Source organism: Anomaloglossus baeobatrachus, chromosome 11 (genome assembly GCF_048569485.1).
Source record: "Anomaloglossus baeobatrachus isolate aAnoBae1 chromosome 11, aAnoBae1.hap1, whole genome shotgun sequence".
Taxonomy (NCBI): Eukaryota; Metazoa; Chordata; class Amphibia; order Anura; family Aromobatidae; genus Anomaloglossus; species Anomaloglossus baeobatrachus.
This window is the reverse complement of record NC_134363.1, coordinates 9,945,729-9,969,581: the sequence shown is the minus strand read 5'-3', so window position 1 is coordinate 9,969,581 and position 23,853 is coordinate 9,945,729. Positions and strand designations below refer to the sequence as shown.

Here is a 23,853-nt window from a genome sequence, read left to right as displayed (position 1 = left end):
CACAGAGACAAAGGCAATGTGTGCGAAATGGCACCTACCTAGGTCCGCTCTTCTAGTGGTGCAAAAGAGACGAACAGCAGCGTAAGCCGCACAAAGCTCCTACCTGCGTTCGCTCCCCTAGTGTGCGAGGATACGAACAACTGCCAGACGCAGTATAAGGAACGTTACCCTAGCGGCAACGTCCACCTACGAGTCGAACCACAAGGCCCAGCCAGACCATGTGCCTCAGGCACCTGCCTATGTCCGCTCCCCTAAGAGGTAAGGATACGGACAGCAGCCGAAGCTGTAAGGTATAAGAACGCTACCCTGCCGGTAGCGCTCACCTAGCATAGACAGAGGAATGCCTAGAGGAACGCGCACAGAGCGTCTACTCTTATGCATGAACCAAGAGGACTGAGCGCCGGGCGGCGTGCGTCAGAGTCTTATATAGACTCTGTGCCTCATCCAAGATGGAGGACACCAGAGCCAATCCGCTGCCAGAACGACAGGAGTGACGTCATGCTGGCCTATCACCGAGCAAGGCATCACAAGCATATGACCAGCGACCAATCGGCATAGAAGGTGTCAGAGACATGTGACCTCGTGTCAGCGATGATGTCACCCACACATGTGCAATGGCTCCAAGATAGGACTTAGTCTCCGGCGCTCGCACATGTGCAGTAGCAAGAAATCTGGACTTAGTCTCCAGCGCTCGCACATGTGCAGTAGCAAGAAATCTGGACTTAGTCTCCAGCGCTCGCACATGTGCAGTAGCAAAAAATCTGGACATAGTCTCCAGTGCTCGCAGCAACCGTAACATGCGTTTTTTCCCCCATAGACTTCTATTACCGCCGGATTGCGCCGGATGGCCTTGCTTGTCCGGCGGCTGGATGAAACGTCGCGGTGAACGTTTTTTGTCCCTGGCGAAAAAACGTATTGCGCTGGATCCAGCGCCATACGGCGTGTTTTATAATGCAAGCCTATGGATGCCGGATCCGGCGTAATACGGCAAAAAATTGATTACGGCCGCCGGGTCCGTTTTTTGAAACTGAGCTTGCTCAGTATCACAACGGATCTGTCAGATAACTGAAGGAACTGATGGAAAAAACTGATCCGTTTTTTCGCCGGATCCGTCGCATCAGTTTTATCGCCGGATTGTGCCTGATGGCAAAAAACTGATGTGTGAACTTAGCCTTACACAGATTTAGACAAATTTGTGAATGATAGCCCAGCCGCAAGCAAGGTTTCAAGGAATCTCCATAATGACAAGCACAGAGGTCTTCTGCAGACCCCTGGCTGTCACAGCAGCCCATCTGCGCCCCACGATCATGTCATGGGTGAACTCCTGGGCACATAGTATGGCGCACTCCCATGCAGATACGTTAGAGTTTGACAGTGGCATCTACCAGGGTAACAATCGTGGACGGAGCTGGGTGCCGAGGCAGGTGCTGGCTGTAATACACAGCCATTACTTGCTGAGAATGGGGCGCGCTCACCCCATGGGCACGCTCCAAACACCCGTTCCAAACTTGTGCCGTACATGTAGGGTGGATGTCAGTAAGGGGTTAATTTATAATCATTACTTCAAATATATTTTTCGTTTTTTTTAATGTAAAAGATATTTTTGGCGACTGAACACGGACTTCGTTCTGTGGGAACCATCGCAGATACAGCAGGGATTTCCGGTAAATCACCCAAACTTCAATGATTTATCAGAAAGGATACATTTTATAGATTTATTTTTTTGTTTCCTTTTAATTTTTGTGATCACTCGATCTTCTTGCCTCCACATGGTCACATTGGTTTTGTTGGATAAGTCACTTACCCGGTTCTTCCTCATTCAGCTCTTGTGTTTCCCGGTTGGGATATATTACTTCTGTAAACGTCAAAACAGGAAAATTGTGTTAAGTCAATCAGACGTTGCATTGCTTTTCTTTGTAGCATTTGTTTAGTTGTGTAAGACCTCACGTTCACCTTTAATGATCTCTGGTATTGACGGTAATCCACCTGTGCGAGATAAAACAAAAACAATTACAGTTTTATAAAGAAGATTCAACTATTTTAGTTCACAGTCAATGCTTCAAGAAAATATTGTGTTACTGACAGAACACTCACCGGGTATTCCTGGTATTGCTGGTGTCCCTGGTATTGGTGGTATTCCTGGTATTGGTGGTATTCCTGGTATTGCTGGTGTTCCTGGTATTGGTGGTATTCCTGGTATTGGTGGTATTCCTGGTATTGGTGGTATTCCTGGTATTGCTGGTGTTCCTGGTATTGGTGGTATTCCTGGTATTGGTGGTATTCCTGGTATTGGTGGTATTCCTGGTATTGGTGGTATTCCTGGTATTGCTGGTGTTCCTGGTATTGGTGGTATTCCTGGTATTGGTGGTATTCCTGGTATTGCTGGTGTTCCTGGTATTGGTGGTATTCCTGGTATTGGTGGTATTCCTGGTATTGGTGGTATTCCTGGTATTGCTGGTGTTCCTGGTATTGGTGGTATTCCTGGTATTGGTGGTATTCCTGGTATTGGTGGTATTCCTGGTATTCCTGGTATTTCTTGTATTGGTGGTATTCCTGGTATTGGTGGTATTCCTGGTATTGCTGGTGTTCCTGGTATTGGTGGTATTCCTGGTATTGGTGGTATTCCTGGTATTGGTGGTATTCCTGGTATTGCTGGTGTTCCTGGTATTGGTGGTATTCCTGGTATTGCTGGTGTTCCTGGTATTGGTGGTATTCCTGGTATTGGTGGTATTCCTGGTATTGGTGGTATTCCTGGTATTGGTGGTATTCCTGGTATTGGTGGTATTCCTGGTATTGCTGGTGTTCCTGGTATTGGTGGTATTCCTGGTATTGGTGGTATTCCTGGTATTGGTGGTATTCCTGGTATTCCTGGTATTTCTTGTATTGGTGGTATTCCTGGTATTGGTGGTATTCCTGGTATTGGTGGTATTCCTGGTATTCCTGGTATTTCTTGTATTGCTGGTATTCCTGGTATTGGTGGTATTCCTGGTATTGCTGGTGTTCCTGGTATTGGTGGTATTCCTGGTATTGGTGGTATTCCTGGTATTCCTGGTATTTCTTGTATTGGTGGTATTCCTGGTATTGGTGGTATTCCTGGTATTGGTGGTATTCCTGGTATTGCTGGTGTTCCTGGTATTGGTGGTATTCCTGGTATTGGTGGTATTCCTGGTATTGGTGGTATTCCTGGTATTCCTGGTATTTCTTGTATTGGTGGTATTCCTGGTATTGGTGGTATTCCTGGTATTGGTGGTATTCCTGGTATTGGTGGTATTCCTGGTATTCCTGGTATTTCTTGTATTGCTGGTATTCCTGGTATTGGTGGTATTCCTGGTATTGCTGGTGTTCCTGGTATTGGTGGTATTCCTGGTATTGGTGGTATTCCTGGTATTGGTGGTATTCCTGGTATTCCTGGTATTTCTTGTATTGGTGGTATTCCTGGTATTGGTGGTATTCCTGGTATTGGTGGTATTCCTGGTATTGGTGGTATTCCTGGTATTGGTGGTATTCCTGGTATTGCTGGTGTTCCTGGTATTGGTGGTATTCCTGGTATTGGTGGTATTCCTGGTATTCCTGGTATTTCTTGTATTGGTGGTATTCCTGGTATTGGTGGTATTCCTGGTATTGGTGGTATTCCTGGTATTCCTGGTATATCTTGTATTGGTGGTATTCCTGGTATTGGTGGTATTCCTGGTATTGGTGGTATTCCTGGTATTTCTTGTATTGGTGGTATTCCTGGTATTGGTGGTATTCCTGGTATTGGTGGTATTCCTGGTATTGGTGGTATTCCTGGTATTCCTGGTATTTCTTGTATTGGTGGTATTCCTGGTATTGGTGGTATTCCTGGTATTGGTGGTATTCCTGGTATTCCTGGTATTTCTTGTATTGCTGGTATTCCTGGTATTGGTGGTATTCCTGGTATTGCTGGTGTTCCTGGTATTGGTGGTATTCCTGGTATTGGTGGTATTCCTGGTATTGGTGGTATTCCTGGTATTCCTGGTATTTCTTGTATTGGTGGTATTCCTGGTATTGGTGGTATTCCTGGTATTGGTGGTATTCCTGGTATTGGTGGTATTCCTGGTATTGGTGGTATTCCTGGTATTGCTGGTGTTCCTGGTATTGGTGGTATTCCTGGTATTGGTGGTATTCCTGGTATTCCTGGTATTTCTTGTATTGGTGGTATTCCTGGTATTGGTGGTATTCCTGGTATTGGTGGTATTCCTGGTATTCCTGGTATATCTTGTATTGGTGGTATTCCTGGTATTGGTGGTATTCCTGGTATTGGTGGTATTCCTGGTATTCCTGGTATTTCTTGTATTGGTGGTATTCCTGGTATTGGTGGTATTCCTGGTATTGGTGGTATTCCTGGTATTGGTGGTATTCCTGGTATTCCTGGTATTTCTTGTATTGGTGGTATTCCTGGTATTGGTGGTATTCCTGGTATTGGTGGTATTCCTGGTATTGGTGGTATTCCTGGTATTCCTGGTATTTCTTGTATTGGTGGTATTCCTGGTATTGGTGGTATTCCTGGTATTGGTGGTATTCCTGGTATTCCTGGTATATCTTGTATTGGTGGTATTCCTGGTATTGGTGGTATTCCTGGTATTGGTGGTATTCCTGGTATTCCTGGTATTTCTTGTATTGGTGGTATTCCTGGTATTGGTGGTATTCCTGGTATTGGTGGTATTCCTGGTATTGGTGGTATTCCTGGTATTTCTTCTATTGCTGGTATTCCTGGTGTTCCTGGTATTGCTGGTATTCCTGGTGTCCCTGGTGTCCCTGGTGTTCCTGGTATTCCTGGTGTCCCTGGTGTCCCTGGTGTTCCTGGTATTGCTGGTATTCCTGGTGTTCCTGGTATTCCTGGTATTCCTGGCATCCCTGGTGTTCCTGGTATCCCTGGTTTTCCTGGTATTCCTGGTACTCCTGGTAATCCATCTATAATGATTTAAACAAGACAAATATCACTTATATCAAAGTCCATCTATTTTAATTTATAATCATTACTTTAGGTAAGAACATTTGATGTTTCTCTATGTGATGCAAAACATGTTTGTGTTGTCTGTTTACTCACTATGTAATATTTACCTCATGGATGATGGATTTAAATTGAAAATACATTTTATCAGTAACACTTAGCAAATTTTGGTACACGAAAGCCCTTGGCAGACAGACAAAGAGACAGACAGATAAAGAGACAGACAGGGAAAGACAGGAAAAGAGATAGAAAGGTAAAGAGACAGACGAGGAAAGAGACAGGGAAAGAGACAAACAGTGAAAGAGACAGACAGGGAAAGACAGGGAAAGAGACAGACAGGGAAAAAGACAGACATGGAAAAACAGGGAAAGAGACAGACAGGGAAAGACAGGGAAAGCGACAGACAGGGAAAAAGACAGACAGGGAAAGAAACAGACAGGGAAAGAGAGGGAAAGAGACAGACAGAAAGGAAAGAGATAGAGAGACAGACATAGACCTACCACACATCCAATCCCTCACCACCTCCTGCCGTCTTCAACTCAAAAATATTTCCAGAATCCGCCCTTTCCTCAATTTGCAATCTACTAAAATGCTAGTGCATGCCCTCATAATCTCCCGCCTCGACTACTGTAACATCCTCCTCTGTGGCCTCCCTGCCAACACGCTCGCCCCTCTCCAGTCCATCCTTAACTCTGCTGCCCGACTTATCCACCTCTCTCCTCAATACCACCCCGCTTCTCCCCTCTGCATGTCCCTCCACTGGCTTCCAATCCTCCACCGTATCCAATTCAAACTTCTAACACTGACCTACAAAGCTGTGCATAATCTTTCCCCTCCGTACATCTCCGAACTAATCTCCCACTACACTCCAACACGTCACCTCCGGTCCTCCCAAGATCTCCTCCTCTCCTCCTCTCTCATTCGCTCCTCACGCAACCGACTCCAAGACTTCTCCCGAGCATCCCCAGTCTCCTGGAACTCGCTGCCTCAACACGTCAGACTATCCCCTACCCTTGCAAACTTCAAACGGAACCTGAAAACGCACCTGTTCAGAAATGCCTACAATCTACAATGAACTCGCTGCCGCCCGACCACCGTGCGGAGCTGCCGCCCGACCACCGTGCGGAGCTGCCGCCCGACCACCGTGCGGAGCTGCCGCCCGACCACCGTGCAGAGCTGCTGCCCGACTACCGTGCGGAGCCGCCGCCTGACCTACACCCCACCTATTGTCTCCTCCCCATAATCCTATAGAATGTAAGCCCGCAAGGGTAGGGCCCTCTTCCCTCTGTACTAGTCTGTCTACTGTAACTTGTATACGTATTTTGTATGTAACCCCCCTTCTCATGTACAGCACCATGGAATTAATGGTGCTCTATAAATAAATAATAATAATAATAATAATAATAATAATAGACCAAAAGGAAAAGATACAGAGACAAACAGGGAAAGATACAGACAAACAGGGAAAGATTCAGACAGACAGAGACAGGGAGAGACAGACAGACAAAGATACAGACAGGGAAAAGGACAGACAGGGAAAGAGACAGACGAGGAAAGAGACAGGGAAAGAGACAAACAGTGAAAGAGACAGACAGGGAAAGACAGGGAAAGAGACAGACAAGAAAAGACAGGGAAAGAGACAGACAGGGAAAGACAGAGAGAGACAGAAAGGGAGAAAGACAGAAGGGAAAGAGATAGAGAGACAGACATAGACAGACAGGGAAAGATTCAGAGACAAACTGGGAAAGATACAGACAGACAAAGAGACAGACAGGGAAAGATACAGACAGACAGAGACAGGGAGAGACAGACAGACAAAAAGACAGACAGGGAAAGAGAAAGACAGAGACAGACATGTAAAGAGATAGATAGAAAAATAGACAGAAAGGGAAAGAGACAGACAGAGAGGGAAAGACACAGACAGGTAAAAAGATAAACAGGGAAAGAGATAGAAAGATAGACAGACAGGGAAAGAGTTAGAGAGAAAGACAGAGACAGACAGGGTAAAAGTCAGACAGAGACAGGCAGACAAAAAGCTAAAGACAGACAAAGAAATAGAGAAAGAGACATACAGACACAGAGAAAAAGCGAGCGGGACAGAGCCTGGGAGAAAGGGAGGGACAATTACTATCCAGGGCAATGCCAGGTATATATACCTATATATATATATATATATATATACCTGGCATAATAAATAATTAAAAAAATAAAGCTATATATATATATATATATATATATATATATATATATATATAGCTTTATTTTTTTAATTATTTATTTATTTTGTAATAACTAAAAATATTTTATACAAGTTCATTTTAGATTTGATTAAGACACTCATTTCATTTGCTTATTCCCGTTATTCTAGGTAATCCACCTACATTAATTACAGCAAAAAGCAATAGCAATTTTACCAAAATCCATTGTAGGGATTTTTGTTTATTTCACTTACATGTATGCATTTTTGTCCAAAAAAATGTATTTATTTTTTTTCCCACATGAAAGTTTGTAAATCAGTTTTAGAACAACTAAAAATTAACCCCACATTTATATTTGTTATTGATAACACTCACTCAGGTCCTCCTTGATTATATCAAATATTCCCGGTATTCCAAGTTTTCCATCTATATTAAATAAAATCAAGAAAAGAAACATTTTTTTTTAGAACTTTTTTTTTAGAACCCAAGTTAATTTTTTTATTATTTCAATTGCAAAATTTTTGTAAAAAATTACATTATTTAATGCAACTAAAGTGCTAAAAAGGATGAAAAAATATTTTTATTAACAAAAACATTCATTTTTTTGGGATCACTAGAGAAGTACCGTGAAATCCACCTATTATACACAAATGAGATGTAAATGACCTTGAAATTATGGCCATATTTTGCCTACTGAGAGGTATTCAGGTCTATGAGTCCCAGTAGATGGGAACCCGAATAGATGTCTTTGTCTGAGATTGATAGTGACATTTAACCCCTTCGCGACGCGACCAATTTCCATTTTTGCATTTTCATTTTTTTTCCTCCCCTTCTTCCCAGAGACATAACTTTTTTTTATTTTTCTGTCCACATAGACACATGTGGGCTCGTTTTTGCAGACGAGTTGTACTTTTGAATGACACCATGCATTTTACCACAATTGGTTAAAAATTGCAAATATGGAAAAATTGTGGAAAAAAACCCCCCACATTTCTGACATGGTTTTTTGATAATTATTTTTACCCTGTACATTTTGGGGTAAAAATGATTAGCAGTAAGATTCTCCTCATCGGTATGATTACAATGATACCAAACATGTCCAGTTTTTTTTTATAATTTTAATGGTGAAAAAAAAAATCAAATAAATCAATAAAAATTTGGCGGTTTTGTCTCCATTTTTCAAGATCCCTAATGTGTCCATTTTCCGGTGTATGGTATTGTGTGGTGGCTTAATTTTTGCTGGGCAAGACAATGTTTTTATTGATATTTTTTGGCATAGATATGACGTTTTGATCTTTTGTTATGGCATTTTTTGTGGTATTGTGGCACCCCAAAAAAACGAATTTTTTTTGTTTACAATGTTTACCGATCAGGTTAATTATTTTTATATTTTGATACATCAGAATATTGTGAATGTGGCAATTCCACATCTGTGTAGTTTGAAAAATGGAGTGATTTATTATTATTATTATTATTACTGTTGTTGTTATTAATAATAATAATAATAATAATAATAATAATAATCTTTAGTTTAATATAGTGCCAACATATTCTGCAGCACTTTACATGTTTAAACTTTTATGGGGTTTTTTATTTTTTAAAACTTTTTTTTCATTTTTCAGTGTTTTAGCTGCGATTGTCTGATCACTTGTGATATATACAGTAATGCCAGTGCTTTGAATCTTACAGTGAAAATTATAGTCTCCTTTTTAGCCAAAATATTCTGCAGCAATTTATATATTTGAACTTTAATGTTTTATTTTATTTTTTAAAACATTTTTTTTATTTTTCACTGTTATGAATAGTCTCCTTAGGGGACTTGAAACTGAGATTTTCTGATCACTTTTTCTATATACAGCAATGTCTGTGCTTTGCTGCTTACAGTGAAAATCACAGTCTCCTTTGAAGCCAAACTATTCTGCTCTGCAGTGCTTTACATATATGAACTTTAATGTTTTTTATTTTTTTTTAAACTTTTTTTTACTTTTCACTGTTTTTAATAGTCCCCTTGGGGAACTTGAAACTGCGATTGTCTGATCACTTGTGATATATACAGCAAAGCCAGTGCTTTGCTTCTTATAGTAAAAATCCCAGTTTCCTTTGTAGCCAACATATTCTGTAGCTCTTTACATATTTGAATATTAATTGTTTTTATTTTTTAAAACCTTTTTTTACTTTTCACTGGTTTTAATAGTCTTCTTAGGGGACTTGAAGCTGTGATTTTCTGATCACTTATGATATATACAGCAATGTAAGTGCTTTGCTATTACAGTGAAAATCACAGTCTCTTTTGAAACCAACATATTCTGCAGTGATTAATATATTTAAACTTTAATTTATTTTAGTTTTTAAACATTATTTTGTTTACATTTCACTGTTTTTAATAGTCACTTTGGAGGACTTGAAGCTGCGATTGTCTGATCACTTGTGATATATACAGCAATGCCAGTGCTTTGCTTCTTATAGTAAAAATCACAGTCAACTTTGAAGCCAACATATTCTGCAGTGCTTTACATATTTGAACTTTAATAGGCTTTTTTATTTTTTACAACTTTTTTTACTTTTCACTTTTTTGAATAGTCCCCTTAGGTGACTTGAAGCTGCAATTGTCTGATCACTTGTGATATATACAGCAACGTACCAGTGCTTTGCTTCTTATAGTAAAAATCACAGTCTCCTTTGAAGTCAACATATTTTGTAGCGCTTAACATATTTTAATCTTAATTTTTTCATATATATATTTTTTTAAACTTTGTTTTACTTTTTACTGTTTTTAATAGTCACTTTAGGGGACTTGAAGCTGTGATTGTCTGATCGCTTGGCATATATAAAGCAATGCCACTGCTTTGCTGCTTACAGGGAAAATCACAGTCTCCTTTGAAGCTCGGCCACAGGCAGGTTTCAAAGGAGTTCTGTATGATGGAGATCTTCAGCAGTCCGCCTGCTGTCATAGCTACCTGTCGGCGACCCATGATCACATCACGGGCACCGACGGGTGCTTAAAAATGCAGCTCCCTAAGCCGACGCATGGTAAATCCCACTGTCAGGGTTAACAGGTTAAGAATTGTGGGCAGAGGTCCACTCCAGCCATCACCTACCAAGTATGGGGTGGGCTCAACCCAAACACCCACTACATGTAAGGTGGATGTCATGAAGGGGTTAAAGGAGACCTCTCACTTGATTTTTTTTATTGGTTTTATTCCACTGGCTCTGGAACAGCTTTTTTCCTGCCCTTTGATTCAAAAGTTACGCCCCCCTATAATAAAGATGCACATTTTTACTTAAACCAATTGGCCATAAACTAAAGATCTTCTATGCCAGCGTAATCAGCATCAGAGAGGAAAAACAAAACACCCACACACAAGTTTTGTGGGGAATAAAGATACATTTTGCACCATTTTTTGGGGGGGTGGCATAACTTTTAAATGGAGGTGACAAAAAAAAGCAAAACTGTCTTAGAATCAGTAAAGATGGAGGAGATACTCAATTTAGGTAACAAATTCCAGCAAAAGGCCCTCTAAGTGGCTAAAAAGCAACAGTGATTAAGCTGGTTAGAGGCAGATGCTGGCTGTACAATACAGCAGACATCTGCACTGTATAGAATGGGCTGATCACCTCAATCTGCTCCATCTAAATTCCCCAGCTTCATGATGTAATAAACTAGTACATCTAGTGGTGGGAAAAAGTTAAAATATTTGTCCAGTTAAAAAAAGTGCTTAAATATTCTTGAATTAGTAAGTTATAGAATTTACTAAAGTGCCAGCTCTGTTGTCTCCACACATTTTTATTGGCTGGGCATTAAAACAAAAAGGATGAAAATGTCATCACATTTTGGTGGTATTAATTTAAAGGGGTGTTCCATTAAATTATCCATAGAGAAAGGAACACTATAAATAAAGGAATAACTACTCCAGTCAGTCAACACTCCCTCGGTGAACACTGTGATGATCTCCACTTGACCACTGAGGCTAATAATTGGCTGCAGCGTTGGGCGACTGATAGACAATCCCTTCTGCCTGCTTATTGGTGGGAACAAACTTTTAACCCCTTCACCCCCCCCAGCCTCTTTTCACCTTCATGATCAGCCCAATTTTTAAATTCTGACCAGTGTCAATTACGATGTAACAACTCTGGAGCGCTTCACCGGATCCTGGTGATCCTGAGATTGTTTCTTCATGGCATATTATGGTAAATTTTGTACAAAATATTTTGTGTTTATTTGTTAAAAAATCAGATGTTATAGAGGATAGCAAAGGGTTAACATCATCAGGACCTGAGACAATCAGGTTCCGATGATGTTTTTTGTCAGAACTAGAGTTTGCGAGATTCTTGGGGTTGCGATCCCCTCCTGACCGCCGACTGTAACAAAACATTGGCGCTAACAAAGTCCAGCAGAAGCCGAGGTATATCTAAAGTGGGCGGTCTGGAACAGGTTAAAGCAAGTGTGTGATAAGACCTATTGTTTAAAAAGTTTTTCTAAAAAAAACCCCAAAACAAATTATTGAAAACTTGCTGATTGCAGGACTGTGACTAGGGGGAAACCTCAGCGATCGGGAGATCAAGGCTCTGCATGAAGCGTAGGTGTAAATGACCAGCTATGCTCCCTATATCGTCTATGGAAATAACTCCGCATTGACAGTGAATAGAGCATGTGCACCTCCCATACAATTTGGACGGGGTTGCCGAGCTCCGTTCTCAGGGGTTCCAGAACCCAATTCTTAGGAACACTGGGGAATCTTGTGGTTGGAGCAACAGTGATCATCAATATATCCCCCATACTATGGATAGGAAATAACTTGTTTTTTTTAATAATAACCCTTTAAATTAGGTTTTTATGTTAAAAAATGTTATTTATTTTTTAAAATTTTTAAGTTTTCATTTTATTTTTGTTAATTTTTTTAATTTTAATTTTTAATCCAATGGCAGAAATGAGTACTGTAAGGGGTAACACAATATATTGTGTGAGTCCATTGAGTGACTGTTCATCAGAATGAATGCCAAAAAAGCAAAGTTTTCCCCAAATAATGTTCATGTGACCTAAGGAGGAACTTATTCTTATGCAACAAGCCCTTTATTCAACTCTACAAATTCTAAGAATTAAAACAATTTAATTTTGACTTTTGTTACAAATATACATTTAAAAATAAGATAAAAGTTAAAAAACAATTTGTGTAACAAACACTTACACTGTTTTTCAATCTTCCACAGTATCCAAGGTAATCTACCTGTAAGAAGTTAAGCAAAAGTCATTTAATGGATTTTCCTATAAATAGAGAAAGTTTTAGGAGGTCAAACATTTTCTTGAAAGAAATTACTACATGTATCATAATTTCTTTTAGTTTCCTTATTTTACAACAAAAAAATATTTTTCTTCCAAACCTTTATACATTTCTTGGTTCAAGAAAAAAGACAAAAAGGGTTGTTAGCCAGTTGAAAAAAAAATATTGAATGAAAAATAATAATTGTGTTGTAGTTATTAATAATGATCATAAATATGTATCAAATATATAAATTATTAAATATTAATATACATTTTAAAATATATTGTAAATATTAATAATTATTAAAAAAATATTGCATGAAATATAATAATTTTCTTGTAGTTATTAATTATCAGAACTATGTATTAAATATTTACATTAAATATTTATATACATTTTAAAATATATTATAAATATTAATAATTATTATACAAAAAAGACCCGAAGTTCTGTTTCAATTTTTAAATACTGTATATTCTTTATTTTTACGAAATAAAGAAAAATGTTTTTGTGCAATAAAAGTTAAAAATAATTTATTTAATCTGCTTTTAAAGCACCATAAGACATTTAGTGCCATTTGTTATGGTTACTAATAACTATTTGATGGCTCATTTCTTCTATGTCCATTTTTCACACAAAAAAATAATTTTTATTTAAAAAAAAATAATATTTTTTTTATTTAAAAAAATATATTTTACACAGTTTTACAAATTTGATTATTGACTATACTCTTTCTAAACCATTATTTTGGTTTCTTGCTGTATGACAGCTCCTTCTAACATGTCCATTTTTTGCAAACAATACATTTATTTTTTATTTAAAAAATATTTTTAATTATTTTACTAAAAAAAATATATTTTACAGTTTTACAAATTTTATTATTTGATTATGATACTCTTTCTCAAACATTATGTTGGTTTCTTGCTGTATGATAGCTCCTTCTAACCATGTCCATGTTTTACAAAAAATATATATATTTTTTTTAAATAATTTAATTTTCTTTTACTATTTTTATAAAAAAAATATTTTACAAATTTGATTATTTTATGATATTCTTTCTCAAACATTATTTTGCTTTCTTGCTGCATGACAGCTCGTTCTAACATGTCCATTTTTTCTTACAAAAAAAGTTACAAATTTTATTAAAAAAAATAATTTTATTATTTTTCTAATAAGAGAAATTATTTTACACAGTTTTACAAATTTGATTGATTATTGGTTATTAAAAAATGTATTTTTTATTATTTTTCTAAAAAAAAAATTATTTGACCCAGTTTTACAAATTTCATTATTTTATTTTTTATGATACTCTTTCTCAATCATCATTTTGGTTTCTTGCTGTATGACAGCTCCTTCTAACATAGCCATTTTTTTCTTCAAAAAATATTTTTTTATTTAAAAAAATATTTACTTTTATTATTTTTCCCCAAAAAATTTATTTTACACAATTTTACAGATTTGATTGATTATTGATTATTTAAAAAAAATAGTATTTTTTAAATATTTTTCTAAAAAAAAATATTTGAGCCAGTTTTACAAATGTCATTATTTTATTATTTACGATACTCTTTCTCAATCATTATTTTGGTTTCTTGCTGTATGACAGCTCCTTCTAACATATCATTTTTTTTTACAAAAAATAATTTAATTTTTATTTAAAAAAATATTTAATTTTATTATTTTTCTAAAAAAAATATTTTACACAATTTTACAGATTTGATTGATTATTGATTTTTTTTAAAAAAAATAATATTTTTAATTCTTTTTCTAAAAAAAAAATATTTGACCCAATTTTACAGATTTGATTGATTATTTACAATACTCTTTCTCAAACATTATTTTGGTTTCTTAGTATTTCAAGAAACTAACCTATATACAATAAGATAAGACAACAATATTAATTTCAGTAAAAAGTTAAATTGTAATGTTTACTAAAACTTTATGTAAAAGTTTAATATATTTTTTTGTAGAATAAAACATTCACCTATTTTTTTCTCAATCATCCAATGATTTCCGGGAAATTGAACTATAAATAATAAGACATTTATAGTTATAGTTATGATACATTTAGTGAAATTTCTTATATTTCCGAAAATCCTCCCATTAAGTACACTGTTTAACACATTAAAATAAATAGATACATTTCTTGATATTTTGCAAATTGCCTCTTTCAAAGAATTGAACTTGAACTCTAGTGCCACCTATTGGAAGTAGAGATCTTAAAATCAATATTTACTCTTTACCAAACCTTACCATGTGACTTAGGATGAGAGCCAAATCTGAATCTCAATTATAAGTGCAAAAGTAGATAAATTTAATGATATAACTGGCACAAATGGAAATTGGCAAAGTAATCTATGGACATGCGGGTAAATATCAAATGTACAGCATATGGCATAACCAATAAAAAATGGTAAAAAACAAGGATGCAATCATAGTCTGGATACATAAAAGGCAGTTAAAAATGCCAAAATATACATAGGTAATAAAGGACCCCACAGGTGTATATTGCACAAAGATATTGCACACTGCCCTGGCAGCAATAACAAAATGTATCCGCATCACAATACATCATACCCATTGAGTATACCAGCACCAAGTTCAATAGATGGCAGCAGAGAGGTCCCCCGATACTTGGACCCCGACGTATGTTTCACAATGTTATATGATCTTATATAAATGATTATACTCCAAGATTGTGAAATGTACGTCGGGGTCCAGGTATCGGGGGACCTCTCTGCTGCCATCTATTGGACTTTGTGTTAGTATACTCAATGGGTATGATGTATTGTGATGCGGATACATTTTGTTTGTTACATTTAAAATATTTGTTGCCCCATATACTATTTATGTATTCATGTTTAACATTCTTATATTATATTACCATTGTATATTTGGGCATTTGTAAGTGCCTTTTATGTATCCGGACTATGATTGCACCCTTATTTTGCACCATTTTTTATTGATTATGCCATATGCTGTACATTTGATGTTTACCCGCATGTCCATAGATTGCTTTGCCAATTTACCTTTGTGCCAGTTCTATCATTAAAATGATTTACTTTTGCACTTTACTTTACACTTTACTTTTTGTAATGTCCCCCCTTTCTTGACTGATGGATATCTGGATATTAATTAGAATCTCAATTTGCAGACACCTGTTTCTGAGTGTTTCCCCTCATCAGTGCAAAGAATGAGATCTGATTTGACTGTATTGCGCAGCCTATAAGCCTCCTTACACTGGCATGTCACTCTCCAAAAGGAGAAATATTACCCCATAGACCTCAGTTAAAGCGTCTCATTCAGCCGAATCAAATCCCCTGCTTTGCACTGATGAGGGATAACACCCCCCAAAACATGTGTCTGCAAACTGAGATTCGGGTTTGGCTTTTATCTTAAATCATATGACAAGGCTTGTTAAAGGGCCGATATTGACTTTTTGGATTGCTACTGTTAAAGTTCAAATCCTATTCCTCTCTGAGGAGGCAGTCTAAATATTTAATTTCCCAGAAGAGCATTGCACGGCTTTTTAAGCCTCCTTACACTGGAATGTCACTCTCCAAAAGGAGAAATATTAACCCTTAGACCACAGTTAAAAGCGTCTCATTCAGCCGAATCAGATCTCCTGCTTTACACTGATGAGGGACAACACCCCAAAACATGTGTCCGGAAAGTGAGATTCTGGTTGCTCTTTTATCTTAAATCATATGGCAAGGCTCGTTAAAGGATTGATATTGACTTTTTGGATTGCTACTGCTAAAGTTCAAATCCTCTTTTTCTGTGAAGAGGCAGTCTGCATATTTAATTTCCAAAAGGAACATTGCATGGCTTATAAGCCTCCTAACACTGAATTTTTGAGACATGTCATTCTACACATTAGAAATGTTACACTTTCATATTTTGGCGTTATAAGAGAAAGAATTTGAATTTGGAGCTTCCTAAACTCCTCGAAAAAAAAAGTAAAGTTACTATCAGTTTCGTTACTGTAACAGAATATTTTATAATATAAAAATAATACTCACTTAGTCTTTCCAGAAGTATGACATATTTATAGATTCCCTCCGGAAGTTCACCTATGAATGAGCACATGATTATAAATCTTCCATCTTTGTTAACTTTTCCAAACAAATTTGCTGTTCTTTCTTTTTTTCATGGTTATTAATTTATTTTTTTAATTGTTTCATCTCAGATTTATTTTAAAAATATATTTTTTAATTGACCCCAGTAGAAATTAATTCACAGATCATTTATTGCCATTGAAAAAAATGTAATTTACGTAAACTTACTCCATTCTTTCAGGATCCAGTTTGGTTTTTTCTCATGTCCAAAAATGTCTTCTATTTTTCCCAAAAATTATGAAACAAAAAATTATTTAGTAATAATAAATATAGGACAAAACTAAATGATTACAAGAAACTAAAACATCAACTTTAAAAAAAAAATATGCTAATGAAAAAAATGTCATCTATATACCTATACCGATGTTTCTCATAATCCAAGCAACCCATGTGAAGATGAAAATGCCCCCTAAGAATTAAGCATTCATACTAACCCTCACTATGTACCAATTTTTAGGTATTTTGGATTAGTAATTTATGGTAACTTTTCAGAATAAGTTATTTTCCCCTCTTCCTAGACTAGAAGCTGCAACAACCTCTTTTTTACAATCTCTACCTGTCTCCTCCTCGTTCCCCTATTCGATAGACTGCAAAATTTAGAGGTTTTATGCATCACTAAAGATAAAACTGTAGAAACTGTAGACAGATTTGAGTTTTTGGGAGTGAATGATCAGTGCAGGAAAGAAAAGCTGGAGGAGTTGGCATTTTTTATTTTCCCCTCTGCTAAGACTAGAATCTGCAGCAGCTTCTTTTTCCAATCTCTACCTGTCTCCTCCCAGTTCCTGTAATCGATAGACTCAAGTTTTATCCATCACTGAAGACAAAGCTGTAAACAGATTTGAGTTTTTGAGAGTGAATGATCAATGAAGTAAAGAACAGTTGGAGAGTTGCCATTTTTTAGTTTTCCCTCTGCAAGACTAGAAGCTGCAGCAGCTTCTTTTTATAATCTCTACCTGTCTCCTTCCAGTTCCCCTATTCGATAGACTGAAGTTTTATCCATCACTGAAGACCAAACTGTAGACAGATTTGATTTTTTGAGAGTGAATGATCAGTGCAGGAAAGAAAAGTTGGAGAGTTGGCATTTTTTATTTTCCCCTCTGCCAAGACTAGAATCTGCAGCAGCTTCTTTTTACGATCTCTACCTGTCTCCTCCCAGTTCTCCTAATCGATAGACTGAAGTTTGATCCATCACTGAAAACAAAACTGTAGACAGATTTGAGTTTTTGAGAGTGAATGATCAGTGCAGGAAAGAATAGTTGGAGAGTTGCCATTTTTTAGTTTCCCCTCTGCTGAGACTAGAAGCTGCAGCAGACTCTTTTTGCAATCTTTACCTGTCTCCTCCCAGTTCCCCTAATCGATAGACTGAAGTTTTATCCATCACTGAAAACAAAACTGTAGACAGATTTGAGTTTTTGAGAGTGAATGATCAGTGCAGGAAAGAAAAGTTGGAGAGTTGCCATTTTTTAGTTTCCCCTCTACTGAGACTAGAAGCTGCAGCAGCCTCTTTTTGCAATCTCTACCTGTCTCCTCCCAGTTCCCCTAATCGATAAACTGAAGTTTTATCCATCACTGAAAACCAAACTGTAGACAGATTTGAGTTTTTGAGCATGAATGATCGGTACAAGAAAGAAAAGTTGGCGAAGTTGTTAGTTTTCTTTTGGACGATGTTACCATTTAGTTTCTATTTATTTTACATTTATTTAAAACAAATAAATAGTGTAATTATTGCTCATTGATCTCACCCTTTAGTTCTTTAAGCTTTATTCCATATCCTCTGTGGGTGACACATTTGCCTAAAAAAATTTAAAATAAAATAAGTCAAAATTCCTCAACTTATCAGAAGATTTGCAATAAATAATTTCGATGGCATCTTACAGAACAACATTGTCACAAAATTATGTTAGCACCATATATTTACAAATAGATACTACTTAGCATCAACTAATTATTTCCAGTGATATCTAATATGAAGTTTCCGACTTTCCACTCGGCTGTCACGCTGCTTCCGGGTCCGCTCATTAGATCTCATGCATATTCACTGCTTCCCCCACCCACTCTCTGTGACAGGGTCTGTGATTGGTTATAGTTAGACTGCCAGCGTGCTGGCGTCTGTGATTGGTTGCCCTCACAGTAGCTGTCTGGGTCCCGAAAATGGAGTGTAAAAATAAAGAAATAATAGGGAAAAAATGGCATAGGGTCCCCCATATTTTGATGCCAGCTACAAACTGCAGCCCTCAGCTGTGCGCATTATCTTGGCTGTGTATAAAAATACAAAGGACCCCATGTGGCTTTTTTTTAATGATCAAAATAAATAATTTTATACAATGGAGTACGGTCCCACCAATTTTGATACCTAGTCAAGATAAAACAGACAGCTGAGGCTGATATTCTCAGGTTGGGGAGATCCACGGTTATTGGGCCCTCCCCAGCCTAAAAATAGCAGCCTGCAGCCACCCCAAAATTGGCACATACATTAGATGCACCAATGCTGGCGCTTTACCCAGGTCATCCCGATTACCCTGGAGTGGTGGAAATTGGGGTAATATAAGGGGTTAATAACAGCTATGATTTGTCAAAAAATCCACAGCTGTCATCAAGCCCGAGGTTAGTAATAGGGAGGGGTATATGAGATCCCATTACTAATTGTGTAAGTAAAAATAAATATACACAAAGCAAAGAGAAAAACTCCTTAGTTATAAAAAAAACCTTCTATTTCTCCAATTTATTATCCACAAAACACCCCTGCAGGTCCCACGTAATCCACAGTTACAACATCTCACAACGTCCCACTGCTCTGCTACATCTGAGGTCGCAGTGCACAGTCACATTAGAAAACATGATCAAGCACTGTGTCGTCAGGGACACACTGATGGAGCCACAGCTGTGAGAACGGTGATGTCAGTGAGTTCACCTGAGGTCACCAGTTCCCACAGTACCTCAGCTGTGACCTCAGGTGAACTGTCCTGAGGTGAACTCATTGTACTCAGTGACCTCACATCAGGTGAAGCCATTGAATTTAATGTCAGATTAACAGATTAGGAGATGAGTATTTGGTTGCATCAAATTGCATCAAAACGTATGCAGTTTTGGTGCATTTTTTATTCTGTAGATGCAGATTTGATGCAGAAATGTCTGCAACCAAATACTGAAGGTCACTCATAACCTCATAATCATCACCTAATCCGGTAATCCGGCATTTAATTCAATAACTTCACCTGACATCGCAGCTGAGGTTCCCACAGTACCCCAGCTGTGACCTCAGGTAAACTGACCTGAGGTGAAGTCATTGAACTCAGTGACCTCACCAGCAGAATAATGAGTGCAACACTGGAGTATAATACAGGAATTAACTCAGGATCAGTAATGTAATGAATATAGGCAGTATAGTGAGTGCAGCTCTGGAGTATAATACAGGATGTAATTTAGGATCAGTAATGTAATGTATGTACACAGTGACTGCACCAGCAGAATAGTGAGTGCAGCTTTGAAGTATAAATACAATATGTAACTCTGAATCAGTAGAGGATAAGTAATGTAATGTATGTACACAGCGACTGCACCAGCAGAATAGTGAGTGCAGCTCTGGAGTATAATACAGGAAGTAACTCAGGATCAGTAATGTAATGTATGTACACAGTAACTGCACCAGCAGAATAGTGATTGCAGCTGTGAAGTATAATACAGGAGGTAACTCAGGATCAGTAACGTAATGTATGTACACAGTGACTGCACCAGCAGAATAGTGAGTGCAGCTCTGGAGTATAATACAGGAGGTAACTCAGGATCAGTAATGTAATGTATGTACACAGTGACTGCACCAGCAGAATAGTGAGTGCAGCTCTGGAGGATAATACAGGAGGTAACTCAGGATCAGTAATGTAATGTATGTACACAGTGACTGCACCAGCAGAATAGTGAGTGCAGCTCTGGAGGATAATTCAGGAGGTAACTCAGGATCAGTAACGTAATGTATGTACACAGCGACTGCACCAGCAGAATAGTGAGTGCAGCTCTGGAGTATAATACAGGAAGTAACTCAGGATCAGTAATGTAATGTATGTACACAGTGACTGCACCAGCAGAATAGTGAGTGCAGCTCTGGAGTATAATACAGGAGGTAACTCAGGATCAGTAATGTAATGTATGTACACAGTGACTGCACCAGCAGAATAGTGAGTGCAGCTCTGGAGTATAATACAGGAGGTAACTCAGGATGTAATGTAATGTATGTACACAGTGACTGGACTTAGCAGAATAGTGAGTGCAGCACTGGAGTATAATACAGGAGGTAACTCAGGATCAGAAATGTATGTACACAGTGACTGCACTTAGCAGAATAGTGAGTGCAGCTCTGGAGTATAATACAAGATCAGTAATGTATATACACAGTGACTGCACCAGCTAAAAAGTAAACAGACTTGTGGTTTATAATTTAGGATGTATTGGAAGATGATTTCAGAGCTTAATTTATAGAACATTGTGAGAATCTTCCCTTCAGGCTCAGCACGTGCCAAAATGCAGAATACCAGTTCTAAATTAGATGGGTTTTTTTTGTTCTATCATTTATGCACTGGAGAAGTTTATATACTTTATAATTCGCTCTAAATTAGATTTTTCTATTTCCATGTCTATTGTACTTTGCATATTTGCAGGCTAAATATTTATCTATCAATATTTCCATAATTTTACAATTCATTTGCTCTTTGGCTGGATACTCAAAATATGTGGTTAAATTCAGATTAAATAAATGTTTGTTCAGCACTTGTGTATTAATGATACATCTTAGTGAGCGTTCTATGATGCATTAAATAGAAGCTGAGCTGCAGTACCCCATAATTACCATTATGTATTTTTTTTAATTACCAATTACTTTGTTCAAATTAGTAGGGGATTCAGCACACAACAATTTTGGAATAAAAAAATGATTATAGCTACTCATGTGTGCTGGATCCCCTGCTACCTTTGTATGGAATTGACCCTCCAAATTGCCCATATGCACCATGTTTAATGCTATCGCTGGCAATAAGAGGGTGAGCTGAGTCGTTTTTCTTTTCCTTTTTATGATTTGCACAATTTTGCAAAGTGCATACAAAGCTTGTCACCAATAGAGGGCAGCACTGAAAAACCAAAAAAAACGAAAAAATTAAAAAAAAAAAAAAAAAAAAAAAAAAATATATATATATATATATATATATATATATATATATATATATATATATATATATATATATATTTATTTATTTATCATTGCATTAAATACTTACAGAACGCCTCTCTCTGGATGAGGTGTACCCCCCCTGTTATAAAACAAAATATAAAAACATGTTGCTTTACTTTCTAAAAATTCAGTCTCCTTGATCATTATTTAACAATTCAGTCTCCTTGATCCTTAACCCCTTCCATCCTCAAGAATAAATCCATTATTTCCCAATAGATTATTTAGTTGCATAATGACTTATGTAATGGTCACACTTTGTGTACGTAAATTTGATACTTTTTAGGTTACAAATCCAACATAAAGGAAAAGATACAAAATAACAAAAATAAAATATAACAGAACACGGATTGTATGATGTGCAATCCCTCCGCTGGCCACTAGGTTGTGATGTTTCTTGGATTTACAGGATATATTTACAAATAATCTATAAGTGTTGGGGGATTGAATGAAAGACAAAAGGTAAAAATGAGAAACAATGGGATCAAGAGAGAAACAAATGTCAGCGTAAAAGATATTTAGTGTTGGGTTTATGTTGCCTTTTTGCTTATCGTCATTTTTGGAATTTGGAGTTTATAGTAAAAGTGGCCAAAAAAAAAAAATTGGGTTTTATCTCTTACCATAGGCATCCAAAGCGTAGGTCAATAATAGGAAGACCCCCAACCAGTCCATGACGCCTGCGGAGAGAAGGATAGCAGATAATGTATAGTGGAGCCAGATATGGGACAAAAGGGAGCGTGACCGCTAAAAAAAGCATCATAAAAAATATAAATAGTCATAGCCAAAAGCAAAAAGAATTGAACAGATCAGTAGTAGGTCAAAGAGGTTGTCTCATCTTCTATCTCTGAAAATGCCCCTCTCCCTGTCTCCTGCCCTCCACCTTACCAGAGTGCACCCCTCTCCCCGTCTCCAGCCCTTCACCTTACCGGAGTGCACCCCTCCCCGTCTCCTGCCCTCCACCTTACCAGAGTGCACCCATCTCCCCATCTCCAGCCCTTCACCTTACCGGAGTGCACCCCCCTCCCCGTCTTCTGCCCTCCACCTTACCAGAGTGCACCCATCTCCCCATCTCCAGCCCTTCACCTTACCGGAGTGCACCCCCCTCCCCGTCTCCTGCCCTCCACCTTACCAGAGTGCACCCATCTCCCCATCTCCAGCCCTTCACCTTACCGGAGTGCACCCCCCTCCCTGTCTCCTGGCCTCCAACTTACCGGAGTGCACCCCCCTCCCTGTCTCCTGGCCTCCAACTTACCGGAGTGCACCCCCCTCCCTGTCTCCTGCCCTCCACCTTACCAGAGTGCACCCCTCTCCCTGTCTCCTGCCCTTCACCTTACCGGAGTGCACCCCTCTCCCTGTCTCCTGCCCTCCACCTTACCATAGTGCACCCCCCTCTCCCTGTCTCCTGCCCTTCACCTTACTGGAGTGCACCCCCCTCCCTGTCTCCTGCCCTCCACTTTACCAGAGTGCACCCATCTCCCCATCTCCAGCCCTTCACCTTACCAGAATGCACCCCTCTCCCTGTCTCCTGCCCTCCACCTTACCGGAGTGCACCCCCCTCTCCCTGTCTCCTGCCCTTCACCTTACTGGAGTGCACCCCCCTCCCTGTCTCCTGCCCTTCACCTTACCAGAGTGCACCCCTCTCCCTGTCTCCTGCCCTCCACCTTACCATAGTGCACCCCCTCTCCCTGTCTCCTGCCCTTCACCTTACTGGAGTGCACCCCCCTCCCTGTCTCCTGCCCTCCACCTTACCAGAGTGCACCCATCTCCCCATCTCCAGCCCTTCACCTTACCAGAATGCACCCCTCTCCCTGTCTCCTGCCCTCCACCTTACCGGAGTGCACCCCTCTCCCTGTCTCCTGCCCTTCACCTTACCAGAGTGCACCCCTCTCCCTGTCTCCTGCCCTCCACCTTACCGGAGTGCACCCCTCCCTATCTCCTGCCCTCCACCTTACCAGAGTGCACCCCTCTCCCTGTCTCCTGCCCTTCACCTTACCGGAGTGCACCCCTCTCCCTGTCTCCTGCCCTTCACCTTACCAGAGTGCACCCCCCTCCCTGTCTCCTGCCCTTCACCTTACCAGAGTGCACCCCT

The 23,853-nt window shown here is 38.5% G+C and overlaps 1 protein-coding gene across 23 annotated transcripts in view; it reads right to left on the bottom strand.

The window, feature by feature from the left end:
• LOC142256686 (uncharacterized) overlaps positions 1-23,853 on the bottom strand; it is a 131,972-nt gene that overhangs the window by 105,966 nt on the left and 2,153 nt on the right. For all 23 annotated transcript variants that reach the window (XM_075328510.1, XM_075328511.1, XM_075328515.1 and 20 more), the window contains exons 2-12: positions 22,385-22,441; positions 21,814-21,846; positions 18,292-18,342; positions 16,718-16,768; positions 16,454-16,504; positions 14,416-14,457; positions 12,357-12,395; positions 7,546-7,596; positions 2,095-4,932; positions 1,954-1,986; positions 1,805-1,855 (exon numbers count right to left, since the gene is read on the bottom strand). In XM_075328510.1, coding sequence (XP_075184625.1) covers positions 1,805-1,855; positions 1,954-1,986; positions 2,095-4,932; positions 7,546-7,596; positions 12,357-12,395; positions 14,416-14,457; positions 16,454-16,504; positions 16,718-16,768; positions 18,292-18,342; positions 21,814-21,846; positions 22,385-22,436 — 3,292 coding nt within the window. In that variant the 5' untranslated portion in view covers positions 22,437-22,441. The remainder of the gene's footprint in view (positions 1-1,804; positions 1,856-1,953; positions 1,987-2,094; positions 4,933-7,545; positions 7,597-12,356; positions 12,396-14,415; positions 14,458-16,453; positions 16,505-16,717; positions 16,769-18,291; positions 18,343-21,813; positions 21,847-22,384; positions 22,442-23,853) is intronic.